The sequence below is a fragment of the Moschus berezovskii genome, chromosome 24 (genome assembly GCF_049115385.1).
Source record: "Moschus berezovskii isolate FMDL1 chromosome 24, NW_MosBer_1.0, whole genome shotgun sequence".
NCBI lineage: Eukaryota > Metazoa > Chordata > Mammalia > Artiodactyla > Moschidae > Moschus > Moschus berezovskii.
Window position 1 is genome coordinate 11,230,147 of NC_142483.1, and position 27,255 is coordinate 11,257,401.

The 27,255-nt window shown below is 39.7% G+C and overlaps 1 protein-coding gene and 1 pseudogene across 7 annotated transcripts in view; both read right to left on the bottom strand.

Moving 5' to 3' along the window:
• DCAF1 (DDB1 and CUL4 associated factor 1) overlaps positions 1-27,255 on the bottom strand; it is an 82,700-nt gene that overhangs the window by 26,817 nt on the left and 28,628 nt on the right. For all 7 annotated transcript variants that reach the window (XR_016036138.1, XM_055413919.2, XM_055413918.2 and 4 more), the window contains 10 exons: positions 17,864-18,001; positions 16,412-16,924; positions 16,021-16,122; positions 13,396-13,554; positions 12,002-12,181; positions 11,309-11,518; positions 10,283-10,452; positions 3,232-3,356; positions 954-2,217; positions 2-200 (listed from right to left, as the gene is read on the bottom strand). Coding sequence is in view for 6 of the 7 variants with exons in the window: in XM_055413919.2 (XP_055269894.1) it covers positions 2-200; positions 954-2,217; positions 3,232-3,356; positions 10,283-10,452; positions 11,309-11,518; positions 12,002-12,181; positions 13,396-13,554; positions 16,021-16,122; positions 16,412-16,924; positions 17,864-18,001 (3,060 nt within the window). In the remaining variant the exon portion in view is untranslated. The remainder of the gene's footprint in view (position 1; positions 201-953; positions 2,218-3,231; positions 3,357-10,282; positions 10,453-11,308; positions 11,519-12,001; positions 12,182-13,395; positions 13,555-16,020; positions 16,123-16,411; positions 16,925-17,863; positions 18,002-27,255) is intronic.
• On the bottom strand, positions 18,349-19,942 carry LOC129547880 (lysine-rich coiled-coil protein 1 pseudogene; annotated as a pseudogene).

Consider the following 27,255-nt stretch of genomic DNA (forward strand, 5'->3'; position numbering starts at 1 on the left):
CCCTGGATGGCTCCAGGTGTGTGATGGCCGAGTTGTGACAGTTATAGCTGGCCTCCTCCTGTCCACTGAACACATTGTAGAGCTTCAACTGCCCGGTGCAGGTGCCCAGCATCAGGAAGCGCTCTCGTGCAGAAAACGCACAGCAGGTTAAGCCACTCTCATCCTCGTTGGCTTCCCGGAACACTGAAATAGGACGGAACCTGAACAAACAAAAGAGAATCAGAGACAAAGAACATGCAAAGACTCGGAAAAACAAAACTTTGTTAGAAGGACAGAAAGAAAAACAGCCTTTCTGTTTCAAGTGGGTTCTTCCAAATTATCAGTGACCATCACTGGTTCATCTTCATTTTAAAAGAGAGAACTGGACCTTCACTTAAAAATGTTAACAATAACAAAAATTCCCATGTGAAAACCCTGAGATCCCATGACTTGTATGTAAGAGGTTTTAAAAAATATTTATTCAGCTGCGCTGGATCTTAGTTGTGGCATGTGACCTCTTAGATGCGGCTTGTGGGATCTAGTTCCCTGACCAGGGATTGAACCCAGGCCCCTGCATTGGGAGCGTGGAGTCTTACCTACTGGACCACCAGGGAAGCCCCAATGTAAAATTTTTAAGCAATCAGAAGAGGTAACAACTTGGACCAGCACAAGTACAAACCTGAGAGCCTCGTCAGGGACAAAGTGTTGCACGGGTTCTAGAAAATATACTAATATAACAAGAACAGAGTATCTTACATTGCCAGTAATTATACAAGGAACCCTGGGTTCCCCTTGACAAAAGGGGGTATAGTCAGTCACACTGCTCAGGTATTCACACAAAATGATAAGTCCTGGTATTTCAAGCCAACAAATGGTTTTCTGGAGTTATTACTTTATGCTGATATTGCCCACATACTCTGACCTAAACAGAAAACTGATTCCAATTCCCAGGGAGTGAGGTAACCTCTCCTTACCTGCTAAAGATAAGGTGCCTATCAAAGCACCCGCCATCTACCCCTCCATACTTTGGAAACGATGCCCTGCGGTTTAGCCTTGAGGTAAAGTTTATTGGCGCTTGTCGCCTCTGTTTTGGCTCAGGACACTGGTGAGGAGTAAAGAGAGAGAAGGGTGGGCAGGTGGCAACCGGGTTCTTGCAGCGAGCGTGCTGCTCTCTAAGATATTCTGTGATGATACTGTCCAGCGTGGGCGGGGAGGGAAGGTGTCTGTCCAGCTGCTTTTTTATGGCTGGGCTCTGGCTGTAGGCGCCATGGTCCGACTTCTGCCGCAACACTCTGATTTTCCTGCCATTGCAGGGTGATGGCCTCTCTCTGATAAAACTGATCCTACCAATCACAGGGGAGTTGCCTGCATGAGATGGACCAGGCAGAGCTAGTGAACCCTGGGGGACCCGTGGCTGAGGATGAGCAGCGGGGGCAGAAGGGGCAGAGGTACCCACAGTAGCATGGCTACCCAGTCGAGTTGCAATGCCATTGGCAATGCGAGGGGTGCGGGGAAGAGAAACAGGAGAAGCAGCAGCAGTGACCGGGGTGAAGGCAGAAGAATGGGAGGCAGCAGTCATGGGCAGGTCGGCCTCTTTAGTCAGCACAGTGGCTGTCTCCCCAAGGCCTTTAGAAATGAGATGGTTGCGGATCAGTAGAAGCAGCTCTTTCTCAGGAAAGGAGATCCGTGACTGGGCTACAACGTCGGCTTTCTGCAGACGTGCCAGGGACACATCGGTGCCGATGAGAAGCGGCTTTCCCGACACCCGTTCGATGAGCTCAGCGGCGTACTTGCAGAACTTGACATGGTCACTGCGCTTGTCCTGTAGCACAGGCTCTTTCATCAGCTGCTGGATCTGGCAGCTGCTGAAAAGGGGCAGTTTGCTGATGATCTGCCGCACAGTGCTACTGCGAGACAGGCCGACCAGGGCCTTGCAGGCTAGGGCCCGGATCTGGTCTGCATCTGTGATGGGCATCTTGACGGACAGTAAGGACAGAAGCACCTTGATGCCATTGTTGGACTGCACCACATTCCACATCTTGGCCAGAGTGTGCTCACTGCTTTTCGGTGTCTGAGGCAGCTTTCTCCGAGGCGTTCCAGAGATAAACTTGCCAATACTAGAAATTCTGTTATCCGGGCCACACACACAATTGATGATAATCTGAAGTGCTGACTTCTGAATTTCAGCATCGTGAATAAAGAACTCACCCTCAGCCACTCCCAAAATAATGCTGATACCTATAGGGGGAAAACATTTTTAATATTATTCCTCATAACACTAATGGCCAACTTCAATGGTTATTTCAGAGTCAAAATTTATAGTTCTATTCATTGTGTTCAAAAACCACTACAATATTGCAAAGTAATTAGCCTCCAATTAAAATAAAAACAAATTTTTTTTTTAAAGTGTAGCAGTTTTCTCTTCAGTTCAGTGGCTCAGTCCAGTCCGACTCTTGCAACCCCATGGACTTAAGTGTAAGGAATAGTTTGTATAAAATGTAGTCAGTTCTACTACAATGTATCTTTATGCCAGAATACCTCATATGTAGTTTTTAAATATGGGAATGATGTCAGTACTATGTGGAAGTCACCAAGGTTCATGTACAAGCTTTCCTAGGTAATGAAAGCAAAAACAGTGGGAATAAATAAAAACTGCCAGCAGGAAAGAAAAAGTCCTCAGTCTGGCTGCTATAGTGGCAGCAGAAACCCCTTCTTCTACATATGAAGAAACTTAAAAACAAGTGGCTAAGCCTCAGGCTTTCTCCCCAGGGTAGTGCATTCTAGGGCCCACAGACACTCACATGACTTGCATGCTCACCTTAGCAGCAGCCCTCATCAGCCCTGATCTTAACAAAGGGTTTTTGCTTTTGTTTTTGTGTACAGTAACTTATTCATTTGTGCCGCTTGCCGATTACTCATTTTGAGTTGCTTAAATTTTTTGCTATCTGCCCCAACCCATTTTTATTATAAATTCTATTTTTAGCATAACACTCTGCAGAGTGCAAGGTTTTCAGGAATGCACTTGTACTATTATAGCAAAAATGCCTGTACCACCCAGAATACCTGAGTTCACTAACATGACTCCCTTATTTGAAACTATTGGCATGACTTAAAAGAACTTAAAGGGTACTCTCTTTTGCTACCTTCTGTTCTAATACTGCAAAATTAGGTCAGTTAAGTAACCACAACCAGAATGGCAGAGGAAAACAAACTAAAACCACGCAATGACAAAAATAGCAAGGTACAACCTACCTACAGTGGAGACGGTAGAGCCAGCTTCATCCAATACATCCACTGATTCTGCCAACTGAAGCTGAATTTTTGGCACAACAGTGAGAATGGCCAGGACATCCAAAGCAAAGCGCACAGTGTCATTCCTGGACAGAAAGAAGAATCAGTCAAAGGGAAACTCAGATACAGCCACAAGAAACAATCTGTTAAAAGAGAGACTGACAGACATAGACAGTGGGTCAGAACTACTTACTACCTGAATGACTCTGTCCCTAGCCATGGCATCAAGAGAGGATCTATAAGTTACCACATCATTAATTTCAAAAAACATGGGTATGAAATTTTCATCTATCAAACTACTAAGATTAAAAAACAAAGGATAATCTCCAATGCTGGTGAAAATGAGCAGAGACAAACATTTGGTAGGAGAAGAAAGTAGGATACTCCTCTTAGAAAATAATTTGGAAACATGAAACAAGGTTCTTAAAATGTTTGTAACCTTTGGCCCAAAATTTTTACCTTTAGGAATTTGTCCTAAGGAAATAATCAGAAGTACAAATAAGTATTTATGGATTAAGATGTCCATTATCACATCATGTAAAACAGTAAAAGAATTAAGAAGATTCTTGAGACTCCCTTGGAATGCTAGGAGATCCAACCAGTCCATTCTAAAGGAGATCAATCCTGGGTGTTCATTGGAAGGACTGATGCTAAAGCTGAAACTGCAATACTTTGGCCACCTCATGCGACGAGTTGACTCACTGGAAAAGACTCCGATGCTAGGAGGGATTGGGGGTGGGAGGAGACGGGGACAACAGAGAAGGAGATGGCTGGATGGCATCACCGACTCGATGGACATGAGTTTGAGTGAACTCCGGGAGTTGGTGATGGACAGGGAGGCCTGGCGTGCTGTGATTCATGGGGTTGCAAAGAGTCGGACACGACTGAGCGACTGAACTGAACTGAACCCAGGAAACAAGAATATCTGTGTTAAATTATGGTACACTCATATGATGGACTACTTTGCAGCTACTGACAATTATTTCAAAAAAACTCCTAAGGACAAATGAAAAGGCTCAAAAGACAACAAAACCAAGATATAAAATTTTAAAGCCGACAATACCAAGCACTGGCATGAAGGGAGAGAAAATGAAAACTCCCATAGACTGTTGTGGTAAAAGTCAATAGCATGAGCATTTTCCAAACAATCTGGCAACATTCACCAAAGATGAGATGCAGCCACATTACAACTCAAATTGTACACATCATATCCTCAAGAGAGACCTCAGAAAGAAGTTCGTGGTACCACTCATTTGACAGGAAAAAAAAAGACACTAAATGCCCATCAACAGAAGAATAAACCATAGTATAGAAATGTGCTTAGTCACTCAGTCATGTCTGATTCTTTGCAACCCCATGGAGCCCAGCAGGCTCCTCTGTCCATGGAATTTTCCAGGCAAGAATACTGCAGTGGGTTTCTATTTCCTATTCCAGGGGAACTTCCCAACCCAGGGATTGAACTCACATCTCCTGGGTCTCCTGAACTGGCACACAGATTTTTTACCATTGCGCCACCTGGGAAACCTAATATGCAAATATAAGAATTCAAATATGGATCAACACATAAATCTCAAACACTTAAGGGTGACTGAATACCTAAAACATATTAAAAAAATTAGCAAAATAAGGGTGAAGAAAGCAAGCACAGATAAGACTTTATACAGTTTTAAAATATAAGAGTACTCTATCATTGATTACACACCCACACATATGCATAGCATAAAAAAAAAGAATGGAAAGAGTGCATACCAAATTCAGAAGACTGGTCACTCTGGGCTGGGGGGCAGAAAATGGAAAGGAACTGAGAAAGCAACATGCCACCCCTGAGTATGGAGTAGTTGTTATATTATTCTCTGTATCTTCATATAATTTGAGGATTTCGTTTAAAAGATGAGTTTAATTAAACACTATAATCTCAATTATGTCTATTTACAGAATTATGGAAAAGAGATTAAAGAAATTAACAGAGGCTAAGAATAATTTCCACTTCTAAGGTTTTGTATATTCTAAGCAAGACCTTCTGGAGAAGGCAATGGCACCCCACTCCAGTACTCTTGCCTGGAAAATCCCATGGACAGAGAAGCCTGGTGGGCTGCAGTCCACGGGGTCGCACAGAGTCGGACACGACTGAGCAACTTCACTTTTATTTTCCTGCATTGGAGAAGGAAATGGCAAGCCACTCCAGTGTTCTTGCCTGGAGAATCCCAGGGACGGGGGAGCCTGGTGGGCTGCAGTCCATGGGGTCGCACAGGGTCAGACACGACTGAGAGACTTCACTTTCACTTTCCTGCATTGGAGAAGGAAATGGCAACCCACTCCAGCGTTCTTGCCTGGAGAATCCCAGGGACAGCGGAGCCTGGTGGGCTGCCGTCTATGGGGTCACACAGAGTCAGACACGACTGAAGTGACTCAGCAGCAGCAGCAAGCAAGACATTCTAGAACAAAACGATGTCCTTTTTATCATAAGGGAATGGAATGCAAAAGTAGGGAGTCAAGAGATACCTGTTTGGCATTGAAGGGACTTCAAAAAGAGGTTCATGGTACCACTCATTTGACAGGAAAAAGGACACTAAATGCCCATCAATAGGAGAATAAACTACAGTATAGATATGTTTGGCCTTGGAGTACAAAATGAAGGATGGCAAAGGCTCAGTTTTGCCAAGAGAATGCACTGGTCATAACAAACAACCTCTTCCAACAACATAAGAGACAACTCTATACATGGACATCACAGCATGGTCAATACTGAAATCAGACTGATCATATTCTTTGCAGCTGAAGATGGAAAAGCTCTATATAGTCAAAAACAAGATGGGGAGCTGACTGTGCCTCAGATCACCAGCTCCTTAGTGCAAAATTCAGGCTCAAAATGAAGAAAGTAGGAAAACCACTAGGCCATTCAGGTATGACCTAAATCAAATCCCTTATGACTATACAGTAGAAGTGATAAATAGATTCAATGGATTAGATCTGGTAGACAGAATGCCTGAAGAACTATGGATGAAAGTCCCTAATATTATAAAGCAGGTGGCGACCAAAACCATCCCCAAAAAAAGGAAATGCAAGAAAGAAAAGTGGTTGTCTGAGGATGCATTACAAATCACTGAGAAAAGAAGAGAAGAGAAAGGGAAAGATATACTCAACTGAATGCAGAGTTCCAGAAAATCACAAGGAGAGATAAGAAAGCCTTCTTAAGTGAAAATGCAAAGAAACAGAGAAAAACAATAAAATGGAAGAGACTAGAGATCTCTTAAAGAACATCAGAGATACCAAGGGAACATTTCATGCAAAGACGGGCACAATAAAGGACAGAAACAGCAAGGACTTAACAGAAGCAGTAGAGATTAAGAAGAGGTAGCAAGAATATACAGATGAACTGTACAAAAAGTTATTAATGTCTTGGATAACCAAGATGATGTGGTCCCTCATCTAGAGGCAGACATCATGGAGCGCAAAGTCAAGTGGGCCTTAGGAAGCATTACTATGAATAACACTAGCAGAAGTGATGGAATTCCAGCTGAGCTATTTCAAATCCTAAAAGATGATGCTGTTAAAGGGCTGCACTCAATATGCCAGCAAATTTGGAAAACTCAGCAGTGGCCACAGAACTGGAAAAGTCGGTTTTCATTCCAATCCCAAAGAAGGGCAATGCCAAAGAATGTTCAAACTACAATATATTTGCATTCATTTCACATGCTAGCAAGATTATGCTCAAAATCTTTCAAACTAGGCTTCAGTAGTATGTGAACTGAGAATTTCCATATGTACAAGCTAGATTTAGAAAGGCAGAACCACCAGAGATCAAACTGTCAACATCCACTGTATCATAGAAAAAGCAAGAGAATTCCAGAAAAACATCTACTTCTGCTTCATTGACCACACTAAAGCCTTTGACTATGTGGATCACAACAAACTGTGGAAAATTCTTCAAGAGATGGGAATACTAGACCACCATACCTGCTTCCTGAGAAACCTGTATGCAGGTCAAGAAGCAACAGTTAGAACCAGACATGGAACAATGAACTGGCTCAAAATTGGGAATGGAGTATGTCAAGGCTGTATATTGTCACCCTGTTTATTTAACTTATATGCAGAGTACATGATGTAAAATGCCGGGCTGGATGAAGCACAAGCTAGAAACAAGATTGCCAGGAGAAATACTGACAACCTCAGATAGGCAGATGATACCATTTTAATGGCAGAAAGTGAAAACTAACTAAAGAACCTAAAGAAAAGTAACTAGAAGCTAGCTTAAAACTCAACATTCAAAAAACTAAGATCATGGCCTCTGGTCCTATCACTTCATGGAAAATAGATGGGGAAACAGTGGAAACAGTAGTTGAATTTAATTTTTGGGTTCCAAAATCACTGCAGATGGTGATTGCAGCCATGAAATTAAAAGATGCTTGCTCCTTGGAAGGAAAGTTATGACCAACCTAGATAGCATATTAAAAAGCAGAGACATTACTTTGTCAACAAAGGTCCAGCTAGTCAAGGCTATGGTTTTTCCAGTAATCATCTATGGATGTTAGAGTTGGGCTATAAAGAAAGCTGATCGCTGAAGAATTGATGCTTTTGAACTGTGGTATTGGAGAAGACTCTTGAGAGTCCCTTGGACTGCAAGGAGATCCAACCAGTCCATCCTAAAGGAGATCAGTCCTGGGTGTTCATTGGAAGGACTGATGCTAAAGCTGAAACTCCAATACTTTGGCCACCTCATGCAACGAGCTGACTCACTGGAAAAGACTCTGATGCTGGGAAAGATTGAGGGTGGGAGGAGAAGGGGACGACAGAGGATGAGATGGTTGGATGGCATCACCGACTCGATGCACATGAGTTTGTGTAAACTCCAGGAGTTGGTGATAGACAGGGAGGCCTGGCATGCTGCAGTTCATGGGGTCGCAAAGAGCTGGACACGACTGAGTGACTGAACTGAACTGTCCCTTGGAAGAATAGCTATGACAAATCTAGACAGCATATTAAAAAGCAGACATCACTTTATGGACAAAGGTCCATATAGTCAAAGCTATGGTTTTTCCAGTAGTCATGTATGGATATGAGAGTTGGACCATAAAGAAGGCTCAACGCCAAAGAATTGATGCTTTCAAACTGTGGTGTTGGAGAAGACTCTTGAGTCCCTTGGACAGCAAGATCAAACCAGTCAATCCTAAAGGAAATAAACCCTGAATATTCATTGGAAGGACTGATGCTGAAGCTGAAACTCCAACACTTTGGCCACTGTATGCGAAGAGCTGATTCACTGGAAAAGACCTTGATGCTGGGAAAGACTGAAGGCAAAAGAAGCGGGTGACAGAGGATAAGATGGTTGGATTGCATCACCAACTCAATGGACGTGAGTTTGAGCAAACTCAGGGAGACAGTGAAGGACAAGGAAGCCTGGCAGGCTACAGTTCATGGGGTCACAAAGAGTTGGACACAATGTGGTCACTGAACAAGAACAAAGAATAATTTTTATTTCTAAGGTTTTTGTACACTCTAAGCAAAAACAAGTATTTAATTCTATTTTTAAAAATAAGCTTTTAAAGGACATATTTATTAAGTTATCCACTTATGGATTTACCATTCAAAAAATGTGTTTATAACTTTATTATCCTTTGAGTTTTCACCATCTTTAAAGCAATGTTCTCCAAGTAAATATAATAACCTCCTTTAATACTCTAAAAACAGTGGTTCTGAAAGTGTGCTTGGGGACCCTAGGAGTCTCTTAAGACCTTTTCAAAAGGTGCTGAGATTTAAAAAATATTTTCATAATAACACTAAGATGTTATTTTTCCTTCCTCACTCTCTTTCTCTCATGAGTGCATACAAAGCTTTCCAGAGGCTAGTTCAGTTCAGTCGCTCAGTCGTGTCCGACTCTTTGCGACCCCATGAATCACAGCACGCCAGGCCTCCCTGTCCATCACCAACTCCCGGAGTTCACTCAAACTCATGTCCATCGAGTCGGTGATGCCATCCAGCCATCTCATTCTCTGTCGTCCCCGTCTCCTCCCGCCCCCAATCCCTCCCGCATCAGAGTCTTTTCCAGTGAGTCAACTCGTCGCATGAGGTGGCCAAAGTGTTTATATGTCATGTGTTATGTCACAAAAGGTTGAATACAGAAGCAGATATCAGATCTATTAAGCCAGATACTTGCTGAAAATCAGCTGGCTTTATTTTCAAAACTTTTCATAAAAAATGCCAACAAGCAATGGGTTCAGATTATTTTTAAATAAGTTGGTAAATATATTTACATTTTCAGTTTTAATTTCTAATATGTTAAATATCAATAGATAAAACACAAAAGCTCTTAAGGGTTCTAATAGTTTTCAGTACAGTAAAGGAATCTTGAAACCAAAAATCTTGAAGATGGCCACTGAAAAGTATTCCTCTAGATTTAACTATCCTAGGATTTCAAGTAAGTCTTTTATGGCAGTGGGTGGATAGGGCAAGGAGGTCAAGAACCACAGCTTATAAACTTTGTTACTTGGTACCCTCCAGACTCCTTCTTATCCAAAACATAGCTTTCTTTTTGCATCAACCTCAAATAGAACCTACCCAACTGCCTGATTCCATTAGCTGTTTTTCCCTGAGTCTTGTCCTGCTTTGTTCTAATGGTGAAAACCCTACCAAAAGCAAAAAATACAGCTGTATGTGAAAGTCAAATAAACATCATATATGGTTGCCAAGCAGTAGAGAGACATTTAAAGTCTAAGTACAAAGAACACTAGACTCCAGTCTCAGGGTGACTTACATAGCTCTGCAAGCTACAGCCACATAGATTGCGTAACTTCTCTAAGAATACAGATATGATCCTCACCTACGGTGTGGTATTTATAATCACCAAGACAAAGAACTCTAAATTTAAAGATATTTATCACACTTAATATAGTTTCTCAGATTCATATCCAAAATTTTAATTCAATTCAACAAATGTTTGTTAAGCATACACCATGTGAAAACCAACATTAACATTAGCAAAAAGGCAATCTTTGAAACCTCTCTCTGGTCCCACCTTGCATAATAGGTCTTCCAATTGCAAGCAATAGAAATAAGCTGCAACAAGAGCTGGACACAAGACAGCTTGAGGAAGACTTCAGCTGGCTCCCAATACAGCTGCGCTGGGCCATATTCTATCAGAAACTCCATCATTTCCACAATCTGTTCATGAGTATATGAACATGCCTAAAAGGACAGAGATATATTATTAAAGAGCTCTATGAATCGGCCTGCTATTTTCTCCAGCACAGCTCAATGCTCAAAAGATTTTAATAATAAAGCCAAGTAATAAGTCTTGACACACGCTTCTTGAGTCCACAGCCCACATGTGAAATAATATATATAAATGATGCTTCATCTTTTTCAATTATTTTTTGATGCTTCATCTTTTATTTGTAACGAGACTCATAATACATTCTGCCAAAAAAGGTAACAAAATGTTCACATTATTGGTGCATATATTTCACACCTTAAGAAGAAAAAGAAGCACCACATAAAATAATTGACTTCTTTTCAATATGTGACTTTTAAAACATGCAGATACTCATCTTTGTTCTAAAACATATTAATTTCAAAAATGATAGTGAAGTAAATTATAGATACACCAGGTTTCAGAAAAAAATTCCACATACACGCAGCTAGAATATCTATCTAGTACTTTCCATAGAAAAAAGTCCTTTCACACACATCTCAGTTTACCTTTCAGTGTAAATATCCCAGCGAAGCAGCAAACTTACAACTGGGAGCAAAGTAAGTTCTTGATACATCCATTTTCCTTTTTTTCTCCTTTAGAGCATGCAGCTAGGATCTTAGTTCCCTGACCAGGGACTGACCTGGGCCATTGAGGTTGAGTCATATAACCACTGTAAACCAGAGAAGTCCCTACACCCCTACATCCATTTCATTCTGCCTCCTCACAGTGCAAGTATAATCCATTAATGTACATCCCACCTGGACTCCACTGATACAAATCTGCATTTCAGGCCCAAGATGCTACAGACAACACTAATAATGTTTCTTTTTTAGACAAGGTATCTCTCACCTTGTACGGAGGTTGAGGATGAACAAGAATGCCACCTTCCGTCCTCTGAAGAGACTGCTTCACTTGTTCCAATTTAATGGCCAGATGAGCTTCAAAGTACTTGCGCAAGGCCATGCAGGTATGTTTCCCAGTTTGCCGGCTAGCGAATATTTCATCATCACTCAGAAGCGCACCCTGATCTTCCAAATTTAGAATCTCCAAAGTACTGATCTATTGAGAAAGGGGCAAAAGAATGGGGCAAAAGAGAAGAAAGGACAAAGAGGAAAAGTAAAAGAGAAAAAAGTAGAAAAATTTCAGTAGATTTTTATGCTCAAGAAGACTGATAAACATTAAAGTACATCTGTCTATACACCACGTTAAGAGCAGACATATGAAAACAAAACACTAAACCTATATTGAAAAATTACATAGCTTTCAATCATGTCGAAAGACACAGAGACACAAAACTGCTTTTAGAACAAGCAATTCCCTCTGTAAGATTACTATCTTCAAGGCAAGTCTACAATGGCATAGTCCTCTGACCACTTAAGAGGAAGAAAAAGTTGTGAATGAAGGAGGAAAAAAGACTTTATCCATAAAAATGACAGAAAAACCCCTCCAGTCAGAAGCTTCCTCTCCTCAGTGCTGCTGAAGGGCAGCCACATCAAGCAGGACCGCTACTCCTCAAAAAGAGAAGCCACTGAAGAACCTCACCAAGTTCACCAGACGACGAAGACCATCATAGCGGTCAAAGAGTTCCAACACAGCCCGGAAGGAGAAGCAGATTGAGAAAAACATGGTAGCATGGCAGCATCCTGAGGCATGCGAACATTCCATTAGCCACAGGGTGTAGTTCACCACATCAGACAGAACATTGTGGGGATGCATGCAAACCTGCAAAGGATAAAAATAAAACACAATTTTTTAAAACGTGGGGGAAAAGAACTTCCAGAAGGTATAAAAATTCACCAGTGTATATAGGTATCTGCAAAATACAATAATCATTCCTGAGTAAGTCATTCTTATTTAAAGCTTAAGCTGCAAATAAAATTTTATGAGAATCTATTCCAAGGCTGAAAACAATCTAAATTTAGAGAAATGTTTAAATTCCACCTAAGCTTTCGGAGTGTCAAACTTTGCAAATATTTATATCCTTTAATGCTCACAACTCTCTGTCACACAGGTATTAGGATCACCACTTAACTAATGAAGTAGCTCAGAGACGTAAGGGACTTTCCCAGGCTGATAAAAAGTTGATAAAAGTAAAAAGTAACTGAGCTGATAAAAGTAACTGAGCCTTCTGATACTGAAGTCTACATGTGTTCAATATCCATTCACTCACTGATTTGTTCACACACATGGTGCTGACTCCTGTCAGACAATGAATTCCGAAGCATTACCCAGGTTTGTTTGGCACTTTTTAAAATCTTAACCACAATTAATTCTGTACAAATACACACAGATTAGATTACTACTCGCAAAAGATTACATATCTTTGCAGAAAGCTAGATCCTAAAGAGTAAAAAAATTAAAATCAGAAGATTACCCCATTAATAAATTTGCACAGAATAAAGACGCCACCCAAGAGGAATTTACCAACTTCACTCTACCAGAAAAGCTACGATTGCATAAAATACAGAAGAATGCTCCAGATATAGAAACAAGAAGGGGTGCTGTGGTGTCTAGGGATCCATTTCTTTTCTAATGTATAACCCACTTACATTAAAAAAAAAAAAAAAACATGAAATAAAAAATCTTAACTGGAAAAACAGAAAAACCAGAGGGGTACGGTACCTCTGGAGCCCTAAGAACAACTGGAATGATTTTACTATCTCTACCACAAACTATCCTGTTAACATACACAAAGCATCATCTGTTGTTTTTATAACTAACTGACTCGAAAATGCAAAATGTAACTCTACTGAGGGACACCTGAGAAAAGCCTGAAAATAGAATGCTCAGTAAAGATCAGACATTCATGTTACTTGCTCCTTTCATTAAAACCTAAGGCAACTGTTTAATGTTCTTATCCAAAAGTTTTTCTGTGAATGCATGAGAGTAGTCCCCACCCTATACCGTTCCCATACATCTGAACCGACTGGACTTACTCTTTCCATGGCATCCTGGTTGTAGGACAGGTAATACAAGCACATGGACACACCAGTTGCAGCCATAGAAGGACGAGGGATTTCCAGTAATTTCTGTACTCCACCGTGTGCAACAAATTCTGTGGCAAACTTGTTGTGGAGCAGGAGAGATGCTAGGTGCTACACAAAGAAGACACATATTACCATGGAACAATCTAGAACAAATATCTCTTCACAGAATATTAAGTTGCTAAATACAAAGACTCCTTAGAAGCAGACAACCACTCCCTCAAAACAGAAGTAAAACCAATACTGCTTAAGGGAAACAAAAAATAAGCAAACAAAAACTTAAGATTCTGTAACATTCCCTCCTAATACCAAAAGTTTTCATGAAGGTGAAAAACAAGAAATGAAGAACATTACTGTACATTATGACACACTCCTATAATCATTTTACTATTACATAGCTTCCCTAACGGATTTTTGTCACCCTTTCCATTTTAATCCTTTTAAACATAATCAGCTCTATGTTTTAGTTTTGCTCAGTCACTGATTTACCCAAAACTCTGCTTTCTTTTAAACTGATACTTGATTATATCCTCAAAAACAATCTTCAGCAAATTATAAAAACTAGTACATTTCTGGTACTAATCAGAATGTACTTTAAATAGACTTTATTAATAATACACTTCATTAAGTCTATATTAGACAAGATTTTGTTGTCTTTTAAGTTTTGTTACCTTGCTATCAGAATCTTACTAGCCTCTCTGGGTGGACCTGAACTTCTGGGCAATTTAAGGGCAAGGAGTGCAATGTAAGCAGCAAGCTACTCAATGACTGAATCCAGGCCAACATGCAGGCAGCCTCAGGAGAACTAGAGCTCCCTCTACTGTTTCTCACACCAAAGTGTCTTCTGGGTCATGAGACAGGCAGCAGGTACAGACAAAACAATACAGATTTGTAACTGATACTTGTACAAATTTCACCAAGGTCAACAGGTGTGTACCCTCTTCAGAAGTTCTCTCAATACACAGACTCGGACTAATCCTTATATATAATTCAAACCCCTTCCCTGTTTACTTTTTTTGTCTGATACACAAACCTCTACCAAGCCTTTCCCTAAGAAACAGCTAAACCATGTATTGTTCCCTCCCCAATACTCAGGCCATTGCATGTGCTTTTTTCTCAAAACCACTGCCATAAAGAGGCAGTTCCGCTGCCAGAATCAGCAGTAGGGAAAACAGAGAACAGGCTCAATCTTTACCAAGAACCTTAATTCTAGTTGGGTCAACACAGCCCATAACCTGGCTCACCTAACTCTTGTGGGCAAAGACTCTATTTTCACTCCTTATACTGTACCTCCATATAAGGTCTAGTTCTTAATTTACTATTTTAACCCATTTTGTTTCTACTAACTTCAACACTTACCCCTTCTCCTGCACAACCGAGTCTTCCTTTTGAACAAAACCGTACACATAACTTGCTACACTTTTTATTTCCCCATAAGAAAGATCTATCTGGTTTTACCCTGTTCATCCTTATTTCATTTTCTCTAATCCCTTATGTGATTCTGCATAGAAACAGGTGAATAATGACACCCATTATAGGTTCTCATACAAAGACCTACAGAAATAGCAACTGCCCCAAGCCCTTCTTCCACTATTTCCTTTATGTTACTCCAATTTATGTCTGATCTCCTCCAAACTTAAAATTTCTGGCGTCTGCAAGTCAAATTTCATCATTTCTATTTAATTCCAATACACTTTGGAACTGTGCTGGCCAACACAGCAGTCACTGGCTACATGTGGCTAATTTCACTAAAATTAAGTTAAAAACTCAGGGGCTCAGTGGCACTAGCTACATTTTACATGCTCATTTATGGCTAGTAGCCACTGTACTGAAAAGCACAAAGAACATTTCCATCATCACAGAAAGTTCTGTTGGACAGTGTAGCTCTGGAATATCAGGAATGAAATTATACCTTTAAAGAGTGAGAACATCATCTCTTTTTCAGAGGTTTTGTCTAGAAGCTACTATTTCTCAAGGAGAACAGACCATTCCTTCCTTTGTGCCCCAATACTTCTGTCACAACATCTAGAATATCTAAAAAAAATCATAGGCTTACATGCCTGGCTCTCTCAACCACATGATAAGCAGCAGAGACTTAATATATTTGTCTAATACTATAAACATCACAGAACAGTACTGTGTCCGTTAGTTACCTGTTAGGTACAACTGTAATAGACACAATGTTATTCATTCAACTTAACCCCTCTCCCTTCAGATTACCTTAATTATCATGAAGAGGTATGGATTTAGTGGGCTAGACATACCTGCCCTCCTATATTTAGCCCCTCTGCAACCTAGAAATTCCTTTACTTTCACTGAATTTGGGTATGTCTCTATTTCTTTATTAATTTTCTGATTTATACTCTAGATAACCTAACATCATACAGTATGTATACAGTTAATAACTTGGTAAGCCTCAACTCTTCTATTTAAACAAGAAATTTTCATTTGTTACTACTGACACATCTAGTAATAGAAACATTCTAAACAATAAAATCCAGAGATGTTATATACCAAAACACATAGACAATCCACATTAACTAAATGCTCGGTAACTAATATTTTAAAGAACTTTACCTTGAGTGCCTCAAATGTAAGCAGAACATCATTAGTTTGTTTTAAGTCAATGTAGAACATCATCAACTCCCGTGATCCAAGCTGCATAAATATGGGAAGTAACTGAAATGAACACCAAAAACATGTCTTAACATTTGAATTTACTTTCACATATTTCCTGACAGAAGACTAAAGAAACCCTTCCTCCCTCCTTTATAAAGATAAACATATAAACACATTTTGTTCAAAAAGACCTTATCAGGAGTGACTTCCATAAGACTTTACCAGTTAGACGTAGACTTTTCTGTATTAGAATGAAAACACATCAATGTATAATATGCCACCACAAAATATCCCAGAAATAAACACAGTAGTCTTAAAGCGTGAACACTACTTTTCCCAGTAAGCTTACCTCCTGATATTCTCCTAAAGGGGTCAAATACTGGAGAATAAGTCGCTGCTCAATAGCAGGAGTCATAGGATAAAGGGTATAATTGGTGCCAATCACCCAGGGGGACATTTCTGACCAGCTGCTATTGGACAATTCAACAAACATGCGGTCTGGATCAGACGATGAAAAACCCAACTTTTGCTTGGCTTTCCTGAAGCTCTCTCTGTCAGCCTGTTTTGTTGACTTGTTTCTCCTCAATGCCCCTTCTTCAAGTTTGGTTGCTGAGTTCACTCTGCTACTGGTCTTGTGGCCTGACTCAAGATGAAAGGAGATCTCCATGTCTCCAGAAGCTTCCTCCTGTTCGCCATCCACTACATCTACAGCCATGTCGCCATAGTCCATATCCACAGCTTCTTCATCCAGAGGCAGAAGGGGTTCAGAGGAAAGCTTTCGTGGGCTAGGACGCTTGCTTTCTTGCCTTGAAGCTACTTCCTGAAGCTGTAGCTCCCTCAGTCTTCGAAGCACTATTGCCACCTATCAACAGAATTGGAAAAAACAGGTTTATCTCTTCTGTATCTTAAATGAGTCAAATAATTCTGACTTCCATTTAAGGATACTCAGGCAGTTATCTCAATGACTGGTAAGAGTACAGACCTGACAAGTATGTTGACTTGATTCCTACAGCTTGATGAAATAAATAATGGCTAAACCTCATTCCCCATAATATTTCCAAGAATCCAAACCAGAAGATTTGCAGATAAAACCTAATTCACAACACATCTGTCTGGATCATGCTGGACCGGACCATCACATTTGAAGGGGCAGACATTAGATATATTCACAATTTTTTACAAGTGTCTTTGAAAATCAAACATGAAGGTTTTTCAAACTTTTATCTGTATTCTGTTAAATACTGTCATCCACATTACACATAATTACATAAGCTATTTTTCAAGTTAACCACTTATGTTTTCCTTTAGGTACTCATTTTTTGGTCCGACCCAAAACTGCAGTATTATGCTTAGTTTAAAAAAAAAAGTGATCCGGCCTGCAACTTTGTATTGAAAAAAAACAAACAACGGTGAACAGATGAGAAGAGGGGTGAATGGATGGATGAGTATGTCATAAATATAGTATATGTTCACAATCAATGTAAGTGGTCTATATACAGGTGTTTGCTTTAAAATTGTATTTTGCTATATGTTTGAAATTTTTCATACTCCAAATGTGGGAAAAAAGAGGGAATGGTACTGTTGATCTGGTATAAACTATCATAATCTTTGACAAAATGAAAAACAGCTATATTCAAGTTAAAAAAAGGTACAGTCAAAACTCTTACATAAGGTAAGAGTTGAAATACTGATATTATAGCAATACTTTAGTACAATGATTACTGACTCAGCTTCAGGTAGCAAAAAAGAATGAGTGAATATACTATCTTACATGAAAAAATCATCCTGACATGGTCCTTACCAGCTGTGAATTTTCATCCCTGTAGTTGGCAGCGATGTCCTGATTTTCCATAGCACCTCCTAACAGACCAGTAGAGTATGTCCTCAGTGGCTGATCAGCCTCTCGGGCCCATTTGAAAAGATTCTCAACAATTCCTTCCTTTAGTAAATGAAATGAAAGAGTACAAATCAGGTGGGTAAAGATTTCATAACTCAAGATATAAGCAATGACTTCAGTTTATTGTTTATTTTTTGTAGAAATTAGAACTTTATATTATAAACATTTCCAGAATATAAACTGATTCTGTATCAAGACTCTTTTTTAAAACTGTATGTAACTTAAGCTTATTATAATGTATGTCATTTTCCACTTTTCAATCTAGAAAATATACTGCAAGTTAGATCTGAGGAAAAATATCTATCTAAATTGCTTCACAGAGAAAGCTAATGAATATAAAAATACCCACCCCAAACCCCAAACTAAAGCCCAATCAAGAAATAGATCCTGTTAAGCCTATTAATCCTACTTAAATATAAATGACCTCCCAAGGGAAAAATACTTCCACCATCACAACAACCAGATGAATAAAAGCAGAGCCACTCTCGTTAAGGGAAATTACATTATGTATAAGAAAAATGTAGTATTGATTTGAGAAAACAAGGAAAAATATTTCCACGTTGGATAGCAAGCATACTTTGTTTCCTGTTCTCTTAGCCTTTGTACTTGCTCAAGTGAGAAGAGGGATTTGAACGTGAACACTGTAAAACCAAGCTTCTCAACTATTAGTTTAACCCTGGGGGAACCAATGCAAGAGCTTCAAAATCCAAGGACAGACTGGTCCCAAAGCATTTCCTCCTCTGTCCTTTCTTGGCCTTGTTCCTTTCTCTTTTTTCTGCACTTACGCTCCTCTTTCTTAGAGGCTACATCTCGGCTTTTTTTCTCCTTCCGGTCCTTAAGCTTTTCTGTACTGACTCTGACTGTTTCAGCCTCCGTTTTGCTTGTTTGAATGCTCTTGTATTTGTCTAAATCTATTTCCTCACAAGGTTTTTTCCTCCTGTGCTTGGGATGCTCCTCCTCTGGTTTTTCTCTGCCTTCCTCTGTGTGCCTGTTCCTCTTCTGATATGTGTGTTTATAACTAGCCTGACGGGCACTGGTACTATTTTCTGAGGAGAGGTGCCTGTAAACTCCAGATTCTACATTGTTTGAGCTACAGTTAGACTCGTGCTAAGGTTCAGGGGCACAGGTTTTCCTGAGAAACTCCTGGTGAACTGAGAGTAGCTCAGGGAGTCTAGTCTCAGCCTGCTGTCATGAGCTGGTAGCCACCGAGGTAACTGCTTTTCCGCTCTTTGTGAAATACTGCATGATCTTGTGTAGGTTTGGACGGTTCCATATGGGAGTCTTTGCTCAAACATTCTACACCTGGGTCTAGAGTGGACCTCTTCTTTGTACCCATAGGTTTCCAAATAATCCTCTCTCATCTTCCTGAAACAAGTCTTTGGCTCTAAGCCTCTGGCTTTCTACACTTTGATATAATCTTCAAGTTCATCCTGAAAAGAGTCATATGTCTTCTTTGAATGCTTCATTAGCTTGACAAGGGATTCTCCTTATCAGATTGAGACCTTAGTGGAGAAATCTGACCATATTCACTCATTAATTGCTTCCGTTTTTTAGCATGAACTTTCTCCAAATAGCAAGACTGTGCAACAACCGAGGAGCTCATAATATGAAATCCATTATGATTCAAATTATGGCACTAGTTCTTATAAGCCTTCTACAAAAGGTATCTGTAAAATGTTCGGTCTTTGCTCACTCAACGTGGTATCTTCTCTTAGGCAGAGGCAGCATCTACAACTACTGTCCCTCTCCCCGCCAGCACTGCCAGCCCGAGGATAGGCCGAGGTGGAGGTGGCGGAGAGGCAGGGACAACTGCTGCTGCACTGCCGCCTCCGCCGCTGCCAAAGAGGCGGGGTAAAGGGAGGAGCCCAATCTCCTGAGATATACCATAATGGAAAAGAAAATGGAAATTTACATATATATATATATATATATATAAAACAACGTATATATATCACTGAGTCACCTTGCTGTATTACAGAAGTTAACAACATGTTAAATCAACTATACTTCTACTTAAAAGAAAAAAAAGCAAGCATAAACAAAAAAATAAAACAAAACTTAAAGGTATTTCAACATCTCAGAAAGTGCAAGCCAGCAACTTTTTTTAAAACAGCTAGAATAGAATCAGTTTAGTATATTACAACCAGTTTTTAAATAAAAAGAAACTATAAGGACATATAGAACAAAGGGATAAACAATGTTCAAGAAAACTCTTCCATACATATAATATATGGGTTCCAATGTAAAATGAGCAACTATGGGTTCACCAAGCCTGAGAAACATAGCTCTAATGAGCATTAACGGTAGCTCTGTGAAACACCAGTAGCCAATGTGTCCAAAAAATAATGATTTTTCTTTTCTGGCCATGCCCCTACAGCATTCAGAATCCAAGTTCCCCAACCAGGTATCAAACCCATGCAACCCACAGTGGAAGCAGAGTCTTAACCACTGGACCATCAGCAAAGTCCCCTAAAATAATGATTTCTGACTCATTAATTTACACTCAGCAGTGCCCACAGAACTGGAAAAGGTCAGTTTTCATTCCAATCCCAAGGAAGGTCAATGCCAAAGAATCCTCAAACTATTGCACAATTGCACTCATTTCACATGATAGCAAGTAATGCAAAAAATCCTTCAAGCTAGGCTTCAACAGTACACGAACCAAGAACTTCCAGATGTACAAGCTGGATTTGGAAAAGGCAGACAAACCCAAGATCAAATTACCAACACCCCTGGATCATAGAAAAAGCAAGAGAATTCCAGGAAAACATCTGCTTCATTGACCACGCCAAAGCCTTTGACTGTGTGGATCACAACAAACTGTGGAAAATTCTTCAAGAGATGGGAATACCAGACCACCTTACCTGCCTCCTGAGAAACCTGTATGCAGGTCAAGAAACAACAGTTAGAACCGGACATGGAACAAGGGGCTGGTTCCAAATTGGGAAAGGAGAACATCAAGGCTGTTTATTGTCACCTGCTTATTTATATGCAGAGTACATCATGTGAAATGCTGGGCTGGATGAAGCACAAGCTGGAATCAAGATTGCCAGGAGAAATATCAATAATCTCAGATATGCAGATAACACCACCCTTATGGCAGAAAGTAAAGAGAAACTCAAGAGCTTTCTGATGAAAGTGAAAGAGAAGAGTGAAAAAGCTAGCGTAAAACAACATTCAAAAAACTAAGATCATGGCATCCAATCCCATCATTTCATAACAAATAGATGGAAGAAAAATGGAAACAGTGACAGACTTTATTTTCCTGGATTCCAAAATCACTGCAGACGGTGACTGCAGCCATGAAACTAAAAGGTGCCTGCTCCCTGGAAGAAAAGCTGCGACAAACCCAGACAGCATATTAAAAAGCAGAGACATCACTTTGCCAACAAAGGTCCCTATAGTCAAAGCTATGGTTTTTCCAGTAGTCATGTATTGATGTGAGAGTTGGACCATTAAGAAAGCTGAGCGCCAAAGAATCGATGCTTTTGAACTGCAGGGTTGGAGAAGACTCTTGAGAGTCTTTTGGACTGCAAGGACATCCCAGTCAATCTTAAAGGAAATCAGTCCTGAATATTCATTGGAAGGACTGATGCTGAAGCCGAAACGCCAATACTTTGGCCACCTGATGCGAAGAACTGACTCAATGGAAAAGACCCTGATGCTGGCAAAGATTGAAGGTGGGAGAAGGGGAAGACAGAGGATGAGATGGTTGGATTGGCATCACCGACTTGATGGACATGAGTCTGAATGAACTCCGGGAGCTGGTGATGGACAGGGAGGGCTGGTGTGCTGCAGTCCATGGGGTCGCAAAGTGAGCTACTGAACTAAGGGATGATTTGCCTACAGTGACAACCAGGAAACTTTTACAAAGACCAGTAAACACATTGGCAAATCTTGTATATACAGATACACGGTAGTAAATGTCTCATTTTCATCATGCTTTTCAAAAGAACTCAACATTAAAACATTTTTCACAGAAGATAGATTTCTTTTGGTCGCCCATAATGGTAACTAATGAGAAATTTTTAAATCCAGTCTACATAATACTACAAACTATAGCATTAATAACAATGCTAATCTCTAAAATGCATTATATGGTACGATTATGTAATAAAATTCTTAATTGTTAAGAAAAATCTATTTCCAGATCTTTCGCTTGGTTTACACATTTAACTATATTGAGACTTCCAGATTGCTTCAGAAGATTAAATTTTTAGTATCTAAAGAAAGCTATATGGTATACCCAATTTACACTGCAAATTCTTAAAGGCAAGGGACAAAATATTCACATTACTTCTAAAATTGAGCAACTAACATTTTACAACTCAAGTATACAGTCATTATCAAATTACCATTTTCTGGTTTTCATAGCATTCTTATTTGAAAGTATCAGTTTGTGTTTGTTCATCCAAATGCATATATACATATAAGTCTTATGTTGTTGACAAATTATTCTCAGCATATAACATAAAACAGCACCGTACACCCTTCAAATGTTAACTAAGTGAATATAAAATACTATCAAGAACAGGATAGGCTTCCTCAGAATGGAATGTCCTTCATCACTGGGGAAGACTACTCATCATTAAGAATACAGTTTGAATTATTACAGAAATGCAAATCAAAATTACAATGAGGGGCTTTCCTGGCAACTCAGTGGTAAAGAATCCACTTGCCAATGAAGGAGAGATTGGTTTGATCCCTGATCCGGGAAATCTCACATACCAGGGAGCAATTAACACTGTGTGCCCCAACTATTGAGCCTATGCTCTAGAACCCAGGAGGTGCAACTACTGAGCCCACATATACCACAACTACTGAAACCCATGCACCTGAGAGCCTACGCTCCACAAGAGAAGCCACTGCAATGAGAAGCCCTTGCACAGTAAGTGATGAGTAGCCCCCGCTCCCCAAAACTAAAGAAAGGCCCACATATCAGCAAACATCCAGCACAGCCAAAAATAAATTATTTTTTTTAAACTATCTTGAGAAAAATGACAATAAAACACAACCAAACAAAATCTATGGGATGCAGCAATAGCAATTCTCAGAGGAAGTTCAGAGTGATGCAAGCATTCTTCAAAAACAAAAGAAAAATCTCAAACAAGCTAACTTATCACCTAAAAAAATTAGAAAAAAAGAACAAACAAAACCCAAAGTCACCAGAAGGAAGCAAACAACAAAGATAAGGGAGGAAATAAATACAATAGAGGTTTAAAAATAGAAAGGGAATTCTAAGGAGCCCGCATACCGCAACAAGAGAAGCCACGGCCAGAAGAAGCCCAGTAGTCCAGTGGTCAAGACTCTGCACTTTCACTGCCAAGAGCCTGGGTTTGATCTCTGGTTGGGGAACTAAGATCCCACAATCCTTGTGGCGCAACCAAAAAAAAAAAAAAAACCAAGAGTTTATGCTTTGTAATAGTAAATAAAACTAACAAACCTCTGGTCAGGTTCACCAAGAAGAAGAGAGAACCCAAATAAACAAAAAAAGAGAAATCTCAACCCATACCATGGAAGTACAAAAAACCTTAAGAGCAATTTACAAATAATTATATGCCAACAAATTTGACAACCTAGAAGAAACAGACAACTTTCTAAAAACATACAGCCCTCCAAAAAGGACTAAGAAGAAACAATTTGAACAGACTGCTCACTAAAAGTGAAATAAAATCTGTAATTTAAAAAACAACAACAAAAAAACTCCCTACAAACAAAAGTTCAGGACCACATGACTTCACAGGCAAGTTCTACCAAACATACAAAGAAGAATTTATATTGATCCTTCTCAATTCCTTCAAAAGATCGAAGAGGAGACTCCCAAAGACATTCTATGAAGGTACCAACTTCCTGATAGCAAAACCCAGACAAAGATACCATCAAAAAAGAAAATTACAGTGTTTCCTTGGTGGCTCAGGGGTAAGGAATCCACCTGCCAATTAAGATGACATGGGTTTGATCCCTGATGAAGATTCCACATGCCACTAGAGAGTAGATCCCACTTGCCATAATTAGAAAAAAATCCATGCAACAACAAACACCCAATACAGCCAAAAAGTTTTTTAGGAGAAGGAAACAAAAAAGAATATTACAGGTCAATATCCTTGATGAATATAGACACAAAACTTCTCCACAAAATATTAGCAAACCGAATCCAACAACAGCTGAAAAAGATGACATACCACAACCAAGTAGGATTCATCCAAAGTTAACAAGGATGGTTCATCATATGCAAACCAATGTAATACACCATATAAACAAAAGAAATGTTGAAAACCACACAATCATTTCAATAGACACAGAGAAAGCATTTGAGAAAATTTAATATCATTCACAACAAAAACTCTTACTGGGGCTTCCCTGGTGGCTCAGTGGTAAAGAACATACCTGCCAATAAAGGAGACACAGGTCCAACCCCTGATCTGGGATGATCCCACATGCAGCAGAGCAACCAGGCCTAGGCACCGCAACTACTGAGCCTGTCCTCTAGAGGCCGAGAGCCGCAACTACTCAGTCCACAGGCTGCAACTACTGCAGCCTGAACACCCTCTAACCCATGCTCCCCAATAAGAGAAGCCACTGCAATTAGAAGGCCATGAACCACAGTGAGTAGCCTCCATTCACTGAAATTTGAGAAAAGCCCCTGCAGCAATGAAGACCTAAAAAAGCCAAAAATAAAATGATTAAATAAAATTTTTTTAAAAAACCCTCTTACCAATGTGAGTACAGAGGGGAATATATCTCAACATAATAAAAGCTATTTCTGACAGTCAGTTAATATAATGCTCAATGGTGAAAACCTGAAAGCATTCTCACTAAAATTTGGAACAAGGCAAGGATGCCAGCTCTTACCACTTCTATTCAACATAGTACTGGAAGTCCAAGCCTCAGCAATCAGACAAAAGAAAGAAACAAAAGGTATGCAGACTGGAAGGGAAGAGGGAAAGCTGTCACTATATGCACATGACGTGATACAATATATAGAAAACCCTAAGGACCTCCACACAAAAACTACGAGATCTTATAAATGAATTCAGTAAAGCAGCAGGATGTAAGATTAACATTTAGAAATCAGTTGTGTAAATTTCTTCACATTATCAATGAAACATCAGAATGGGAATGTAAAAAAACGATACTTTTCAAAATCACACCGAAAAAATAAAATACCTAGGAATAAACCTGACCAAGAAAGTGAAAGACTTATACACTAAGAACTGTAATATTTCTTGGTCCCCGCATCTGCGCACTGTGGCTCCTGGCCTCCCAGCCTGAGGGAGAGGAGCCGGGAAGATGGAGGCCATGGTGGAATAATATTTAAAAAAAAAAAAAAAGAACTGTAATATTTCAATAAAGGAAATTAAAGAGAATTCAAAGAAATCAGAAGATATCCCATGCTCTTGAACTGAAAAAATATGCATTGTTAAAACAGCAATACTACCCAAAGCAATTTACAGACTGAACGCAATCCCTATCAAATTACCTTTTTTGCAGAACTAAATTATTTGGAATAAATAATCCAAAAATCCACATAAAAGAACCAGAATTGCCACAGGAATCCTGAGGGAAAAAAACAAACCAGTAGACATAACTCTCCCAGACTTCACACAATACTATAAAGCTACAGTAATCAAAACAATGTGGTATTGATACAAAAATAGACATCCAGACCAATGGAACAGAACAGACAGCCCAAAAATAAACCCACACACCTAACGTCAATGAATCTTCGGCCAAGGAGTCAAGAATATAAAATAGGAAAAAGACAGTCTTTTCAGCAACTGGTATTGGGAAAGTTGGAGCTGCATGTAAATTAATGAAACTGGGATACACCCTCACATCATGAACAAAAATAAACTCAAAATGGCTTAAAGACAAACATAATACATAATGCCATAAAACTTCTAGAAGGGAGCATAGGCAAAACAGTCTCTAACATAAATCGTACCAATATTTTCTTAGGTCAGTCTACCAAGGCAACAGAAATAAAAACAAAATAAACGGAAACTAATGAAATTTAAAAGCTTTTCCATAGCAAAGGAAATCATAAAAAAATGAAAAAACAACCTACAGAAGGGGAGAAAATACATGGAGATGTTGCTGTTGAGTTGCTAAGTCGTGTCCAACTCTTTGCGACCCGTGGATTATAACCTGCCAGGCTCCCCTGTTCATGGGATTTTCCAGGCAAGAATATTGGAGTGGGTTGCCATTTCCTTCTCCAGGGGATCTCTCCAACCTAGGGATCAAACTCACGTCTCCTGCTTGAGAGGCAGATTCTTTACCACTGAGCTACCTGGGAAACCCAAAAACGACATAAAGGGGCAGTAAGCACATGAGAAGATGCTTAACGTAACTATTAGAGAAATGCAAAACAAAACTACAGTGAGGGCTTCCCCAGTGGCTCAGTGGTAAAGAATCCACTGGACCATGCAGGAGACACAGGTTGGATCCCTGATCTGGGAAGATCCCACATGTTGAACAACTAAGCCCATTCGCCACAACTATGGAGCCTATACTCTGGAGCCCAGGAGCAGTAACTACTGAGCTCGGAAGCTTCAACTACTGAAGCCAAAGAGCCCGAGAGGCCATGCTCCTCAACATGAGAAGCCACAATGAGAAGCCCTCGACCACAACTAGAGAATAGTCCCTGCTTCCCACTACTAGAGAAGAGCCCAAACAGCAACAAAGACCCAGCATGGCCATAAATAAATACAAACAAAATGATCAAAAAAAAAAATGAAGTATCACCTCACACTGGTCAGAATGGCCACCATTAGGGGGAAAAAAAAGAACAGTCATCATTAAAAAGTCTACAAAATAACAAATTCTGGAGAGGGTGTGGAGAAAATGGAACCTTCCTCAATGGTTGGGGAGAATGTAAGTTGATGCAGCTACTATGGAAAACAGCACAGAGGTTCCTCAATAAATAAAAACAGAGTTACCACAATCCAGCAATCCCAGTCCTGGGCATACACCCAGACAAAAGCATAATTCAAAAAGATACACGCACCCCTATGTTCATAGCAGTACTATTCACACAACAGCCAAGACAAGGAAACAACCGAAATGTCCAGTGACAGATGAATGGATAAAGATGATGGGATACATATACACAATAGACTACTACTCAACCATTAAAAAGAATGTAATAATGTCATTTGCAGCAACATGGATGGGCCTGGAGATTATCACACTAAATAAGTTCTACAGACGAAAACAAATACACAATATCACTTATATGTGGAATCTAAAACATGGCACAAATGAACTATTTACAGGCTCAGAGACATAGAGAACAG